Here is a 17,394-nt window from a genome sequence, read left to right as displayed (position 1 = left end):
ACTAACAGAGCTAACAAGCTCCTTTAAGAGAAGAGATGGGAACTGGTACGGAATATCTATACAGTATACTATGAAAGCGTATTGAGAAAATCAAAATGCTTCAATTACAGTTTGGGATAACAGTAAGATAATATTGAAACCAAAATAAGGAAGTAGGAGATAAAAATTTCAAGTGATTAATTCAATAGCACTATGGGTCAATCTTTTCAAATATAAATTTTTTTTACCTAAAATTAACTTTCATTTCAAAAAATTTCTAAACAGTGTTACTCACTGCAATGTAACACTAAAGATATGAAAATTTCTGAGTTTTAATACTAGCCAACATAAGAGGGGTGGTTATCATCTTTCATAATTGGGGGTAGGGGGATCAGAAACACAATGAAACAGTAAACATTTTGTCAAAAAGCAGGAAATGCTACAAATAGTTTTCTAATTTCATTTTTTAATGGCACTAATAAATCCATACTATACCTTCCATGCTTATTTCTCTGTCATTTAGTGTTCGTAACAACAACGATTCAAGCTTTTCATGAAGAAAAATCTTCAGTAAGATGCTAGCCAATAGTGTTCGGTCCTGTCCACATACATGTGATAAAGCATATACTACATGCAGCTCTTTTTGTAGAATAAGCTAAGGAGAATATCAGAATACAAAACTGTTTAAAGTGTATATCATCAAATAGTCTTAGAGAGGCTGAAAAAGAACATTGTTTTGAGGCTACAGTGGCATAACAATTAATAATTCATTAAAAATGGAAGTGTATAGCCTGTATGTTCTAGTCACTAAAGTCCAACATTACAACTCTGCAAGGCTTTTATAACCTTTCCTGGTTGTCAGCATGCCACTAAAATATGCAATCACTATATTTAAGTTAATGGATATTTTATTAGATGTTTTAATGTTTCCATTAAATAATGCTTTCAAGGATAATTAGGCTGGTAAAGCAATTTAATACCTCTTTAAATTCACTGTACTCTTCTTCTGGCATGATTTTCTCCATAGAATATCGTGCTCTGACACGCAAGGAGCCTGGTTCAATACCTTTTAATGGTATATGAGAACTGAGCTGGAACCATTCATCTGTTGCATGCCCTTTCTGTAACCGGCTCAACTGGCAGCGCATAAACACTAAGGAAGAAAAATATTGTTCAAAGTCAAAAGATGTTAATGTTTATGAAATTTCTGATTTTGTATTGTATCTCCATTGTCTTAGTACTAAGTTTTATTAACAAAATACTCTGATATAAAAGACCTGCCTATTTAGGAGAAATGAAAGTACTTTTTCTGGACCATTTGGCAAATGATTTTATTTTTTAAAGAACTAAGCACAAAGGTCAATGATTTTTGTGGGGACAAAATACAAGTCAGTGTATACAGACTACAAGTCAGTAATAGATTTAAGTTAAACTTAACATTAAAAGTTAATGTTCTAAGAACAGCTGCCATTTACCTTCTGACACATTTTAGATGAACTGCAATGTGCTCTGACTTGTAATGTCCTAAGTGTTAGCTTGTCTTACATTGTGGAACAGTAACTATGACTCCACATTTACACAGCACTTTATAGTTAACAAAACACCTCCCACAAAATTGATAAGGCAATAAATGAGAACAAAATTATCTCTACTTTACAGATATGAAAACTGAGGTTTATAAGTTAAATGGCTTACTCCAGGGTCATGTGCCTGATAAGTAGAGCCTGTGTAAATGTACATCTTTTAATTCTAACTTCAATGCTCTTTTAAACTATATATAGCTCATAGCAACATTCTTTATTGACCATTTACATTGAATTTTCCCACATAAGGTAGGAAGAAAAATGCAACATATAAATTTGTGGTTTTTTCTCCTCTTTTGATTTTACTATTTAATCTACAAGCTCAACCTTGAGCCTAATTCCAAAAAATTCACCAACCCACAGTATTAGGGTCCTCTGTGTGCTTTTATCCAATTTTGGTCTTTTGGTTTAACTAGAGAAGGAACTGCTTTGCAAATTGCAAATTGTCCTTATCCTGAATTGAATTAATCAAAAGTAAAATGAAAAAAACTAGTATCTTCCTATTAAATGATGATTTGCAATATTCAATTTCAAACATTCAATTAATAATAAAACAAGATAACAGTTTATATTCAGATGGTAATAAAATGGTCTAAGCTAAGTTATACCCTCAAAAGGCAAATGAAAAGCTCAGGAGGTCTTACAAGGGAACAGATTCTAATTATTCTTTTAAGTAAGGTTAATCAATGGTTCAAAACCTTTTGATAAGAGATCAGAAATACATTTAATAATGTATTTCTAAAACATTAAGCAATTTGGTCAAAATGTAAAGCTCCAAAAGGAATATAGTTCAAACATCTGAAATAGCAGTTTAAAATACTGAAAACATAATCATCTTAATTGAAATTTAAAATTATACTGAAGAACACATCTATTTAAGCAGAAGAGCTGATACTAGCACTTGCTCCCAAGTTCAAGGAGAAATAATTATCAAGCTGTTGGAGTCAATTAAAAACATGCACTGGAATTGCTAGCAAAGTAAAATCCCCTTTACTTCACACTTCTCACAAATTTTCATTACTTACTCTACTTTCTTTTCCATGTACTAGTTTCCTGCCCTTTAACAATGCTATTCACCAACAACCACTGTGCTTAACCTAGTTGTGTTTTCTGCCTACATACAGAATATCTCCAAGTTTCTAGTGAATTCCTATAATCCAGTATGTTACATTCTAAACTTTAACTCCTAATTTAAATATCCAATAGTAATTAATCTGGGCAAAGAAGTGGCATAGTAGATACAGCACTGGGTCTGCAATCAGGAAGACCCGAATTCAAATTCAACTTCTGGCACTTTCTACACATGTAAGCCTGGGCAAGTCACTTCCCTTTTGCCTGTTTCCTCATCTGTAAAATGAGCAGAAACAAAAGATAACCTACCCCACCACCCCATAGCTTTGCCAAGATCCCAGTTTGATAGCACAGAATTAAACATGACTGAAAAAACCTAATAATTAATTTGATTCTTCTCTCAAGGTCTAAGGAATAAAGTTGCCCCCCACAAAAAAAGGAGGGGATTTTCAACAAATGAGAAAACATGTCAGAATGAAACAAAGAAGCAGTAGGTTAAGTGGCTCCAGTGGAGAGAGAACTAAACTTGGAGATGGGAGGTCCCAAGTTCAAAACTGAGTTAAGCCACTTGCTAGCTGTAGGACCCTGGGCAAGTCACTTAACCCCAATTGCCTAGTCATTACTGTTCTTCTGCCTTGGAACCCATATTTAAGTACTGATTCTAAAACAGAAAGTAAGGATTAAAAAAAAAGAAAGAAAAACTGGGTACGGTGATACTCAAGATGAAGTATTATAGTTTATATCAATATCAAGCCATATCCATTCCATTATTCAACATAAAAATTTCAGAAGTATTTTCTGACATTAATGCAAACATTTCTTATACATGTAACTAATTTTTCATATGAATATACTACAATGCAGGATATACAATACTTGTGACAGAGGAGTTCTGGAATAAGAATAATGAAATCACATCTATTTTCTAAATCTCAATTTTCTCATCTTAAAATATGGATGATAATATTAATACTTGCCCCACATACATTACTGGGTAGCAGTTAGAAACTGAGGTGGGTAGTTGGGGGTAGGGGAATAAAACTAAAAGCCTTTTATAAATGTGAATTGTGATCATTTATTTCTCATGTTTCAGCTACAATTATGATGACCATACAACAAGGATTGTTTACTTGACAAAGAATAAAGTTGAATGTTATGTTTTCTATCCTGGCCAAAATAACCAGTAAGCATTTTAAAGTACAGTACATCTATAAGTTATTTCTACACCTAGTCTGAACTATGCAAAAGAATATAAAATACTGAGCACAATGAAATTAAAATAGCCATATATATAAAGACATTAATAACCCCTTTTCTTTGAAGACCAAACCTGTTAAAAAATAAAATAATTATGAAGTTTATTTCTGTATACTTCCCTACATCAACTTACATATGTCAGAATCTTTGCTCTTCTTTGTTTTGTTACTTAAACTTATTTCAAATCTATTGATATCTGGTGAGAGATCACTGGAAGAAAAAAAGAAGAAAAATGGTCCGATACAAAGACATTGGCATTATAACAATTTCATTCTTCCCACCCTTGTTAAGATTTAAAATTAGGAATGAAATATTTTATATGATACATGAAAGCTATCTTTATAAAGAGGTACTCATCTCCCAATCCTCCTTACATTTGATATCTCTCAAGTTAGTAATAATTCATAAATATAAATGGTAAATAAACATCAAGGAAGCTAAGTGGATAAAGTCCTGGGCTTGGAGGCAGGAAGACTCATGTTTTGAATCCAGCCTCAGACACTCAAATGAGCTGTATGACCCTGGGCAAATGCCATAAGCTTTGTTTGCCTTACTCCTCTGGGGAAAGCAGTGACAAACCTCAAAACTCAAAAGGCAATATAATCCACAGATAATGTCATGAAGAGTCAGATATGATTGAACAACTAAACAACACTAGTAACCTGAAGAATGTGGATAAACTTGTTTGTATGTGCTAAATCTTTTAAGACTACAGTGTAGTTGTAGGAGATGGGAAGGATGGTAAGTAGTAGTAGCATGAAAATCCTACAAGAAGCTTAGTTGTGTAAAACAAACAAAAAAGCTAACCCAACAGATGAATGTCATTTAAAAAAAAAGTCAACACTAAAATATTCCCCAATTTTCGGCCTTGATTTGAGGGTTCTCCACATTATATATACAGAGCTATGCGAGAAATGTTTTTGACAACAGTAAAACTTAAGACTGAATAGCAAAATAAGACTTACTCAAAAACAAACTCTTCAGACCACACAGGATTTTGTCCTTCTCTTGCATGTGTTTTTGCTACTTGAACACTATTCAGGTATATGTTACAATATGGATTAGTAAAATGTTTTACTGGGAGTTTATGAGCTTCTTCAACGTGTAAAACAAGACTGCTAACCTAAAGGGGGAAAAAATTCCAGTTCAATAACAATTACATAACTGATCTAGAAAACAATCACTTTAAACAAAACTTCAACATTTTTTCTATTTTAAAAGAGACTTTTCCATTTTAAATGAAAAGAATGCCTTTAATTATATTTGCTTTGGGGAATGTTATTATCAGGTACAACATAAAATAAAACAGACTATAAAAAAGATGCTGATCAATTTCTCTGTTCAAATGAGATATATAAAATATTTTGCAAACCTTGAGAGTACATAAATGTTAGCTACCATTGTCACTATTATTACTTTTAATACTTTCTACCTAAAACAGAAAGAATTCCAACTTATTTTCTTTTAAGTGTTTGCTATCTTTACAATAAAAATTCTGTTACAATCTTGACAATTAACCACAACCCATTTCCCATATATTGTTCACGAAAACAAATATTTTGATTATATATTGTTTATATTTATATATATATAAATATATTTATATATATAAATATATTTATATATATTTATATATTTATTTATATTTATATATATAAAAATTAAGATTACTATAAGTATATAAAATAAATTATATTTTATAAGACATAATAAATTCAACATACTGGTTTCAAAGTTGACCTATATGTCTCCTCCAGAATATCATTCTGTTCCTTTCTATGAATTATTTTCCATTCTAAATTTTATAGTGACTTTCTTTTTTTCTAAAATTTTCTCTTTGCAAGTCCCTGACCCCCTTTCCCATAGAAAAGTCCCTCAAGAAATGGAAGAGAAGAAAGTATGGAAGATCTTCTCCTAACAAACAGTTAAGGAAACAAAAGTCACAGTTAAAAGACATATCAATATCACCTTCACATCCAACATCTCTTTCTCAAATAGCGTGAAATACACTTTAACATACATCAGTCTTCTGGAATCATGGTTGATTATTGCAGTGATCACTGTTTATAAGGCTTTCAAAGTTGCTTGTTTTTAAATAATTGTTAGAACTTTCTCTTGGTTCTGTTCACTTTACTTCATTAGTTCATACAAGTCTCCAATTTCTCAGATTGAGATTGATTACATTCATATACTATATTCCGTTCAATCATTCCTAAACTACTGGCAATTTTTCTTTATCATTTTACAGTATTATGGAATTTCTATTGTTTCTGTTATTATATGTGTCTATTATGTTGTTGTTTTCCTACTAATGAACTTCTTTCATATTCCTGGTTTAAATCTAGACTGTTCTAAAGGTTCCACATTGCAACTTTGCTAATATTTTATTAAATATTTTCATATCATTAGAGATTTAGAAGTCTAAGTAAGAAATATTCCTCAAATCTGATATAATTCACCTATTTATTCATTTTTTCCTATTAATCTACTTTAAAAATATTTTTATAAATATTAATCTTTTTTCAATTAAGTTATCATTCTTCTAATTTATTCTTCACTTGTAAAAGCTCAATTTGTATTTTTCATAATGGTTATTTGGTTTTCCCTTCTTTTAAGTGAGATGAAATTTTATATGGTACTTAAAAAACCTTCTGGCTTTATTAATTCAATATGTGATGGTGCTTTTTATGCTCTCAAATTTGTTAAATTACTTTTTTGATTTTTGAAATTATACTTCAAACCTACTTGAATTTTTAGTTAAAATTTGTTTGATTTGATGCCTTTTTTGACTTTTTTCTCTAGCTACATGCTAATTCATTGACCTGTACCTTCTCTTCACCTGTCCTGCCAAAGGCAAAAATACTTAAGAGATATAAATTTTTGCCTAATGACTATTTTGTGTTCATTCATTCCAGAAGCTTGGAAATGTCTGATTTTCTCTGATGAAATTCCATATTGTTTTGGTGACTTATTCTTTGACTCACCAATTTTCTTAGGATTAGGTTTTTCAGTCATCAATTAAAGTTAAATTGTTTCTTAAAAGACTCCTTATTGATAATGCTTTTTATAGCACTGAGCACAGTAAAAGATGTATTAATGATACTATGTTTATGAGTTTTTTCTCTAGTATATATGGAAAAGTTTTAGAAAGGCACCAAAACCAAACACAGCTGAGACACATCTATATCACTTTTAATCTTATGATTCCTATTCAGTAACTAGCAATCTGAATCAAACAGTAATCTAAAATCTACTAAATATAGTGGATATTTAGTCAAAATTCTGAATTTTGGACATTGGCAATAGATTTCCATCAAGTAAGAACTAATGAAGTGTCAAGTGTTTTTGTTTCAAATTAAGAGCTAAGAGAGATGTAGATGTAAACATCTATGAAGAGCACACTCAGGGCCTCTCAAAGAAATAAAGATGATAGCCAGAAATTAAAAACATTGAAAAATAAAAATAAGTGAACAAAATGTTATCCCCTCAAGTTAAGTGCTGTAGCATATCTGAAATACATAGGTTTTCACCACTATATTAAGAGACGATCTTTAAAAGTTATATTTAAATGAAATTCCCAAAACATATTAGGTTTAAAATTGTAATTTATAAGCCAAAAGAAAACTATAATGCTTCACCTGACGTAGGCGTTTATTAGATGTTCCTGGACTAGTTTTCCGTAAATTGCAAAATGTCTGCAAACCTTTCATCCACTCCTACCAAAAAACGAAAAACAATTGCAATTTTTCAAATTAAATAGATTTTAAAAATGTGTATTTGGCAATTCAATATTTATTAGTTTAACACAACAATTAGTTTGTACAACTGCTACATTAGTTTAACACAAATTAGTTTAACAATGGTAAAAGTTCTTTTTCTTGTTTCTACCTTAGTTTCAACTGTACTTTGATTTGTATACACACATATATATGTATACACACACACTAAAGACATATGCACATACACATATATACAAAATGTTCCCATATTAATTCTTCTTTTAAAGATCTTGCCCACCAAAAGGCTTTCTGAGCAAATATCAAGTACTAAAAAGAGAATGGTCATTTAAATTTCACAAAAAATTACATATTTTTTAATTTATTTATTTAAAAACCCTTACCTTCTGTCTTGGACTCAATACTGTGTATTGGCTCCAAGGCAGAAGAATGGTAAGGGCTAGGCAATGGGGGTCAAGTGACTTGCCCAGGGTCACACAGCTGGGAAGTGTCTGAGGCCAGATTTGAACCTAGGACACCTCCTGTCTCTAGGGCTAGCTCTCAATCCACTGAGCTACCCAGCTGCCCCCACATTTTTATTTTCTTTAGGAATTAGTTCTTATTTCACCTAAACAAATATAATTTTGGAAATATTAGAGCCAGATGCGTGTGTGTGCAATTGTATGTATATATGCGCGCACGCGCGCGCGCGCGCGCGCACATATACACAGACACACAACTACATTATGTCAAATAACAAAACAAACTGAGTGAGGACTGATATGTGATAAGCATTGTAACTTGCACTATTAAACTGTTATACAGAAAATAATTTATTAAATACATTACTATAATTAGAGCTAGAATTTCAGAAGTTTGCTTTTTGTTTTCCTTTTTTTACAAGAACATTTTTTTACCAAAATTTGAAAGGCTACAATATGTTTAATGTACTATAAGCTGAAGCAGCTCTCATGGTACTTAACTTAAATATAGTTTTACTTCAACAACTTTCAAATAGAAGATGCTCTGGGGAAGGGAAATAACAGCTCTATACTTATTTAAAAAACAAGAAGTACAAATATTTGACATTGGATTACAGATTTTTAGAAAGGTTTTTGTTCTTTATATTAAACATGTCAAATTTGGATGCTGGTTCAGTGAGTTTCAGTGAACTGTGCCAATTGTCAAGGTAAAACCACTGCAGTAGGGCAGAGAGTTTAAAACAAGGAATTCAACAAAAAACTCAAAAGGTCACTAATTATCTAATAGAAATCTGAAAATAATCACATACTGCAGAGGAATTACAAAGGAGCATGGGAAGAAAGAATGTAAAGGCAATGGAAGAAAATTACACAATTGGCTATCCACATAATTATGTGACATGCGAAACTTACACAGAGTTGTCCTCAGGATGTGAGGAATATCTTCACATAGAAAGAGGGAACATGGTAAAGTGATTAAAGCAGAGGATCCAGAGGTGCTGGTTTCTATTCCTAACTCCACTTTTTTAACACTTGCGACACTGAACAAGTCAACTAAGTTTTCTGTGCCCCAGTTTTTCCCATCTGCAAAATAGGGATATATATATATATATATATCTCTCAAGAGATATTGTACAGATTTGATGTTTGTACAACTGCTACATATATAAAAAGTATTTTAAATTATCTGAGTTTTGCAAAGCCCCAAAAGAGAAAACTTGAATATGAAAAGCAAATGTCCCATTGAAGACGATAAGCTAGTCATATTCTATAGATAAAAATTATCATGTTTTCTTTTTTTGAAATGAATCAGTGTCATACATAGACTTAGGATAAGATGCATACCTAGAGAATAATTCTCACTATGCACAGAAATAATGTACCTTAGGTTTTTTAGTACCTTCAGTTTTAGACAAAGCCATCCTCTCCCTGTTAACCAACCAATGTCTGGTTACGTCTTCCACAGAGCATCAAATATTCACAAAGTAGTCAAAAGTAGAGCTATACTTGAATTATATACTTGATAACAAGACTACTTAAAAATTACTATTTTATTTAAAAAATTCTGATGTTATAAAAGATTTTCCAAAAATATTATTTCTTCATTAAATGTAATACACTATTATTTTAAACACATATGACTAGGTACTTACTCCATGTTTCCAGCTATTTAATAACATTCTGAGCTATAATAATAAAATTAGAAGAGATATAGGAGGAACCAAAAAATACTTTTTAGGATGTGTATAATATGTCATGCATTTTTTTCTTCCTAATTACTAGGATTCTATTTAAATACATGGTCTTAAAGAAAAAAATACATAATGTTCTTTAGCAAAGCCAACTGGTATGCTACTGTCTATACTATGCTGAGAATATAAAGGAATTTTTTTGGAGCATAGATACAATGAAACCATATAACTTCATTTTTTAAGAAAAAGAAGAGGGGGCAGCTGGGTAGCTCAGAGAGTCAGGCCTAGAGATGGGAGGTCTTAGGTTCAAATCTGGCCTCAAGACACTTCCCAGCTGTGTGACCCTGGGCAAGTCACTTGTCCCCCATTGCCTAGCCCTTACCACTCTTCTGCCTTGGAGCCAATACACAGTATTGACTCGAAGACGGAAGGTAAGGGTTTAAAAAAAAGAAAAGAAAAAAAGAGAAAAAAGAAAGAAAGAAAAAGAATAAATTTCCTGTTGCTAATTGTTTCTTTACAATAAACTCCTCTCAAGCATTTCTTCTGAAAATTTCTCACAAATCTATAAAAGTTCTTTTTATTCCTTGGAATAAAACATGAGGAGCAAATTCCTTGTCTTCCTTTAATTATTTGAAGGAAGTTTTCTCCAAATAACCAAACATGAAATACTCTAATACAGAAAAATGTCTTACCTGTGCTTGCTCTGGAGTTTCTCCTGCAAAGTAAAAGATGTAATGCTCTTCACTAAAGTGCTGAACTACTATCTGAAAACAGTTTGGCCTTAAAAAATATAAACAAAAAAATAATTATTGAAGACTTCTTTAAATCAAAATTAACCATAATATAATTATAATATTACCTTACTAATACAAATGTTCAAACTTTTCAAAGTAAATACTTTCAAGATGGTGGAATAGAGGCAACAACTCAGCTCTGAACTCTCCCAACATTCCCCTCTAAGTACGAATTAAAATAATGCCTTAAATTGAATTTTAGAGTTGAACAGTCAACAAAAAGTTGGGAAGAGACTTTTTTTTTGGCCAAGACAACCTTGTAGGGTCAGTAGAAGAGGTCTGTAACACCAAGGTAATAGGTCAGACTGAAACAAAAATGGGGGTAGTGGAGATGTATGTAATAGTAGTTAACTTTGCAAGTTCTCAGTCCCGAGACAGTCAGGGGGGGGTCAGACAAATGGTCAGAAAGATTATCAAAGACCCTTGGTTGGCAGTATGTGCAGCTGGCCTTGACTAGCAATTCTATTGCTCATAATAAGTTCCAGCATGTAGAGAAGCACTTCTGGTTGGTCACAAGGGAGCAGGGTATCTGATAAAACTTCAAAAGAAGGAAGCACAGACCAAGAAAACAGTGACACTTCTCCCCAGATCATGTTACCTTAGAAGCAATGAAAACTTAGAAAACCCTCAGAAATAGCTCTAACAACAGCAACACAAAAGAGCATAAAAGTTTGGTCAGTGCCTCCCTACACCAAAGTAAGCAGAGACCAACTTTAACATAAAATTCAAAGTCAAGAAATAAGCTGTAGAAAAGAATTTAATCACAAAAAGTTACTATGATGACAGGGAATATCAAGACAAAAAATAGAAGACAATAATGTGAAAAAAACTACAACAATCAAAGAAAAAATGCCAATAGGATACAAAGTCCAATAAAAATTCCTAGAAGAAATAAAGAGGTTAGTTTTAGAAGAAAAATTGAGAAAGGAAAGAGAGGTCAGCAAGAAAATTATGGAAAGAGAATTAACAGTTTGGTAAAACAAGCACAAAAATACTTTTAAAAAATTGGTTTAATGGTAAAAGAGGCACAAACTTCATAGAAAAAAGTAGCTTTGTAAAAAGTACATGCCAAATAGAAAAGGAGGTTAAAAAATTCATTGAAAATAAGCACCCCTTAAAAAGAAGAACTAACGAATGGGGGAAAATTACAAAAACTCACAAGTTTTTAATTCTTTTACAAATAAGAATTGGGCAAGTATAAGTTAGTAACTCCACAGACATCAAGAAACAATCACTAGACAAACCATATTAACTACTAAAAATTTTACTATTATTAGGAAGAGTCAATAGACAGAGGGCATGGATATGGGTAGATAATGTTGGAATAATCTAAAAAAAAAAACAAAAACCCTAAAAAACACACAAAAGAAGGGGAGAGAAAGAGGAATGCACTGGGAGAATGAGGAAAAAAACATCTCACAATTGATCCAACCATTCTGGAAGGCAATTTGGAATTATGCCCAAAGGGCTCTAAAAGACTGCCTACCCTTTGATACAGCCATACCAATGCTAGGTTTGTACCCCAAAGAGATAAGGAAAAAGATCTGTACAAGATTATAAATAGCTGCTCTCTTTGTGGTGGCAAAAAATTGGAAAATGAGGGGATGCCCTTCAATTGGGGAATGGCTGAACAAATTGTGGTATCTGTTGGTGATGGAATACTATTGTGCTCAAAGACACAATGAACTGGAGGAATTCCATGTGTACTGGAATGACCTCCAGGAACTGATGTAGAGTGAAAGGAGCAGAACCAGGAGAACATTGTACACAGAGACTGATACACTGTGGTACAATCGAACATAATGGACTTCTCTATGAGTAGCAATGCAGTGATCCTGAACAACCCGGAGAGATTTATGAGAAAGAACACTATCCACATTCAGAGGAAAAACTGTGGGAGCAGAAACACAGAAGAAAAACAACTGCTTAATCACATGGGACAATAGGGCTACGACTGGAGTTATAAACTCTAAATGATTACCCTAGTGCAAATATCAATAATATGGAAATAGGTCTTGACCTATTTCCTTACACATGTAAAAACCCAGAGGAATTAAGCATCGACTATGGAAGAGGATTGGGGGGAGAGGAGGGAAAGAACATGATTTTTGTAATCCTGGAAAATTACTCTAAATTAATCAATTAAATAAATTTTAAAAAAGGAAAAAATAATTAAAAATAATCACACAAAAAAGGCACATAAGGAAAAGCTTTTATGGTAGATGAGAAAATGGGGAGCAAATGGGAGCGGCAGGCAGCACTTGAATTGTTTCACTGAATTTTTATTCTCACTGAATTGTTTCAAAGGGATAAGATAATACACATACACTCACACACTCAGTTGGGTATGGAAATTTTACTTACTCAATGAGGAGATAGGTGGGAAAGGAAGTAACAGAGGCAGAGAGTAATTAAAAGGGAGAGTAAATTAAAGGAAACAGTGTTCAGAAAGTGCTGTATAAAGAGAGTAAAGAAAGTGTAGGATAAACAAAAGAAAATAGGATGAGGGAAATAAAAGGTAATCATAACTATAAACATGAATGGGATAAACTCACTCCTAAAATAGAAGCAGACAGGAGACTAGATTACATTCTTGAAGTCAATGACTGGTGGATCACTTGAGTTTGAAAGTTCTAAGTTTTAGTTGGGATAAAATCAATAAGAAGTCCACTCTAAGACTAGCATCAATATGGGGAACCCTTAGAGTAGGTGGGCCACAGCTAATGTAAAGCAGCCTATTCATTCACTGCAGACTGGTCCAGACAGGGAGCCCTGATTCTCAAAAAAACGAATAAACAAAATACAATACACTGTCCCCACCCTCAATGCCCACAATATACCCCCTTCAACAAAGTGACAGAGAAACACAGAAGGATTAAGTAGTTAAACACTTGGAGCGGGAGTGTCAGGAGAGGAGGTGGAAGGGAGAAATTATATGAAATTTCCAAAAAACACTAACAAGAAGAAAAATCATCTTACCTGCCAAACAGACTATCATGAACAACATAGACAGAACATACACTGAGATCTATTAATCCTTTTGGTTTTGTGGCTCGTTTTTCACTTTCAAAATAAATAAGCTGGGCATCATTTCCCTCTAAGATAAAATATAAATTTTTCCAACGCTTTCCTTTGCCTGCCAAAAGAAAGTATAATTATATTCATTTCCTCCCAATAAAAATTAAAAGCTAAAAGTCAACCACTGGAAATGGAAATGAAGTTTTCAATAAATTTTTCAAAACCTTACATAAAACTAAAATCTTAACCATTGTTCCTTCTAATAAATTTTCATCTTGAATTTTGATACTCAGGATACAGAAAATTCTTACAGAATGAATAAAAATGCCTAGAAATTTCTTAACATCCTCTAATCAAAGTGTTTGGTGATATGACAAATTGTCTTACATGTTTCTAAAGTTCCTTGTTAAGATGAAAATAACTTCTCTAGTTTCAGAGACAACTGTAAAAAGATCTAGTTCAGTGCCTAAATGAGTAAAACCTTTACGAACCAAGGATAAAAAGCATAGCACTCCACTTAAAAAAGTGCAATATCCCTTCAACTCTTGGGAAACACAGTTGTCCTACCACTCAAAACTATTGTATATTCTTTTAAGACTTGGAGGTCATACAGATTTGTTCTTCAAAACTCAAGTTGGAGAACTGGGCCAAAGCCACTTAAGAGGGTCTTTGTTTACCTCCACATGCACCCAATGTGTATTTTTTTAAAGTTTCATAATAGTAAAACTGACAACAATCAATATTACATAAAAAGTATACTTTACCAAACTTCCCTTTTTTGTCTAATATATTAATAACTCCATTTCAAAATGTTAAACATAAAATATTAAGAAATATAATGAAAAATCATACTTACTCTTTTTCAGAAGATAGCCTTTCTTAACAATATTTTTATAGAAGGCATCCTTTGTTTTGCGACGAATTGTATTATAGATTTCCTTGCCATCAACTGAATCATTAAGTACTTGTTCTTGATGCTGATTTTTAAAAAAAAGCATACATGTAAAGAGATACTTAGAAAGGAAACATATGTGTGCATTCAACTTTTTAAAGTCAAGCCAAAGCTTAAATTTGCAAAATTAATAAATCAAGGAGAGGCTTCACATATAAAGAATTCTTATTTTTTAGAAGTTTTGGGTGTTCATAAATGTGAATAATTCTTTAAGAGGATTTAATTTACCATATAACCTGAGAAATAAAATTCACATTCACAATTTTTCTTATAAACATATATAAGACATGCAAAACAATATAAAAATGTAATTAAAATACATAAATGAAAGAAAAGACAGGCTGGTCATATAGGAAGAAGGATAACTCCTGAATTCCATTATAACCTTGAGTAGTCAAGAATGTCAACATGATAAACTTTGGTATATTTATGAAAGGACATAGACAGAGTTTCATTGATGAATAAGTATATACAAGGTTGTTAGCTTCCTTACTGGAAGGAATGTGGGAATAGACTTAATGTGAAATCAGCATAATAAAACTAAAACAGACAAAAAAACCAGGTACAACTTCCCCTCTCTCCCAGATTACTACTAGTAACAATAATCATTTCCACAACTATCAAAAGAGATAAAATGGAATAAATTTATATTGACTAGCCTTTATTTCACTATCGATGTTGAAAAGCTTTCTCAAAGGTATAGGTTGTACCTTGTCATATAATCCTTTGAGGAAGCATATGCCAGAAATCTTTGGCTTCAAATCTGTATGAATACAAAGTTTTGGTAAAAATTGGAGTTCTAGTATTAATTTAAGGAAGCAAACAACCTCAGGTATCACCGAGATTGGTAGGTTAAAATCCATGACTATACCATGGCTTGTTATTTTCTTTAATTTAAAAAAAAGTATCATTTTATACTAAAAAGATATACTTATGCAAGGAAATATACATATACATGTAAATTTATATATAGTCATACATACACAATTTCCATTTCTAATAATGTTTTCTTAGGCTACAAATATTGAAATAGGTAATATTTCCTCAAAAAAATCACCAAAAAACTTCTTTACTTAAAAACCACAACAAAGTTCATTTGGAAGAAAAAAAGATCAAGGATATCCAGGGAAATCATGAAAAAAACAAAACAAAACAACAACAACAACAAAAAATGCAAAGGAAGGTGGCCTTGCAGTCCCATATCTCAAACTATGCTATAAAGCAGTAATCATCAAAACAATATGGTACTGGCTAAGAGACAGAAAGGAGGATCAGTGGAATAGACTTGGGGTAAGTGACCTCAGCAAGACAGTCTATGATAAATCCAAATATCCCAGCTTTTGGTACAAAAATCCACTATTTGACAACTTCTGGGAAAATTGGAAGACAGTATAGGAGAGATTAGATTTGGATCAACATCTCACACCCTATACCAAGATAAACTCAGAGTGGGTGAATGACTTGAATATAAAGAAGGAAACTATAAGTAAATTAGGTGAACATAGAATAGTATTCATGCCAGATCTTTGGGAAAGGAAAGATTTTAAAACCAAGCAAGAGCTAGAAAAAAAAATCCCAAAATGTAAAATAATTAATTTTGATTATATTAAATTAAAAAGGTTTTGTACAAAGAAAACCAATACAACAAAAATGAGGAGAAGCAAAAAATTGGAAAAAAAATCATCATACCAAAATTCTCTGACAAACGGCTATTTATAAAGAGCTAAATCAATTGTACAAAAAAAAAAATCAAGTCATTCTCCAATTGATAAATAGGCAAGGGACATGAATAGGCAATTTTCAGTTAAAAGAAATCAAAACTATTAATAAGCACATAAAAAAGTGTTCTAAATCTCTTATAATCAGAGAGATGCAAATCAAAACAACTCTGAGGTATCACCTCACACCTAGCAGATTGGCTAACATGACAGCAAAGGAAAGTAATGAATGCTGGAGGGAGTGTGGCAAAAGTGGGACATTAATTCATGGCTGGTGGAGTTGTGAATTGATCCAACCATTCTGGAGGGCAATTTGGAACTATGCCCAAAGGGCGATAAAAGACTGTCTGCCCTTTGATCCAGCCATAGCACTGCTGGATTTATATGCCAAAAACATAATAAGGAAAAAGACATGTACAAAAATATTCATAGCTGCACTCTTTGCAGTGGCAAAAAATTGGAAAATGAGAGGATGCCCTTCAATTGGGGAATGGCTGAACAAATTGTGGTATATGTTGGTGATGAAATACTATTGTACTCAAAGGAATAATAAAGTGGAGGAACTCCATGGGGACTGGAACAACCTCCAGGAATTGATGCAGAGCAAACCAAGAGAACATTGTACACAGAGACTGATACACTGTGGTACAATCGAATGTAATGGACTTCTCCATTAGTGGCAATGCAGTGATCCTGAACAACCTGGAGAGATTTATGAGAAAGAACACTATCCACATTCAGAGGAAAAACTGTAGGAGTAGAAACACATAAGAAAAACAACAGCTTGATTACATGAGTTGAGGGGGTATGATTGGGGATGTAGATGCTAAATGATCATCCCAGTGTAAACATCAACAACATGGAAATATGTTCTGATCAAAAACACATGTAAAACCCAGTGAAATTGCGTGTTGGTTCCTGGAAGGGGGAGGGGGAGGGAAAGAATATGATTCTTATAACCAAGGGATAATGTTCTAAATTGACTAAATAAATTTTTCAAAAAAAAATTTTTTTAAATATTACCCAGATAAAACTTAAATAAGAATTGTAAATTTGTTAAATGACCAGACAATTTGACACTTTAGAGGAATTTTAAAATGCAGAGAAAAACAATCATTGGATTTGTTTCTTGT

General features: G+C 32.3%; 1 protein-coding gene across 1 annotated transcript in view; it reads right to left on the bottom strand.

Annotated features, from left to right (window-relative positions):
* Nucleotides 1-17,394, bottom strand: part of RASA1 (RAS p21 protein activator 1) — a 119,277-nt gene that overhangs the window by 29,053 nt on the left and 72,830 nt on the right. Inside the window, exons 10-17 of the mRNA XM_056824619.1 lie at nucleotides 14,448-14,568; nucleotides 13,553-13,709; nucleotides 10,472-10,559; nucleotides 7,529-7,606; nucleotides 4,856-5,013; nucleotides 4,024-4,100; nucleotides 960-1,132; nucleotides 475-634 (exon numbers count right to left, since the gene is read on the bottom strand). Coding sequence (XP_056680597.1) covers nucleotides 475-634; nucleotides 960-1,132; nucleotides 4,024-4,100; nucleotides 4,856-5,013; nucleotides 7,529-7,606; nucleotides 10,472-10,559; nucleotides 13,553-13,709; nucleotides 14,448-14,568 — 1,012 coding nt within the window. The remainder of the gene's footprint in view (nucleotides 1-474; nucleotides 635-959; nucleotides 1,133-4,023; nucleotides 4,101-4,855; nucleotides 5,014-7,528; nucleotides 7,607-10,471; nucleotides 10,560-13,552; nucleotides 13,710-14,447; nucleotides 14,569-17,394) is intronic.

This window comes from Monodelphis domestica, chromosome 3 (genome assembly GCF_027887165.1).
Source record: "Monodelphis domestica isolate mMonDom1 chromosome 3, mMonDom1.pri, whole genome shotgun sequence".
Lineage (NCBI taxonomy): Eukaryota > Metazoa > Chordata > Mammalia > Didelphimorphia > Didelphidae > Monodelphis > Monodelphis domestica.
This window is presented reverse-complemented; position numbering and strand designations above follow the sequence as displayed.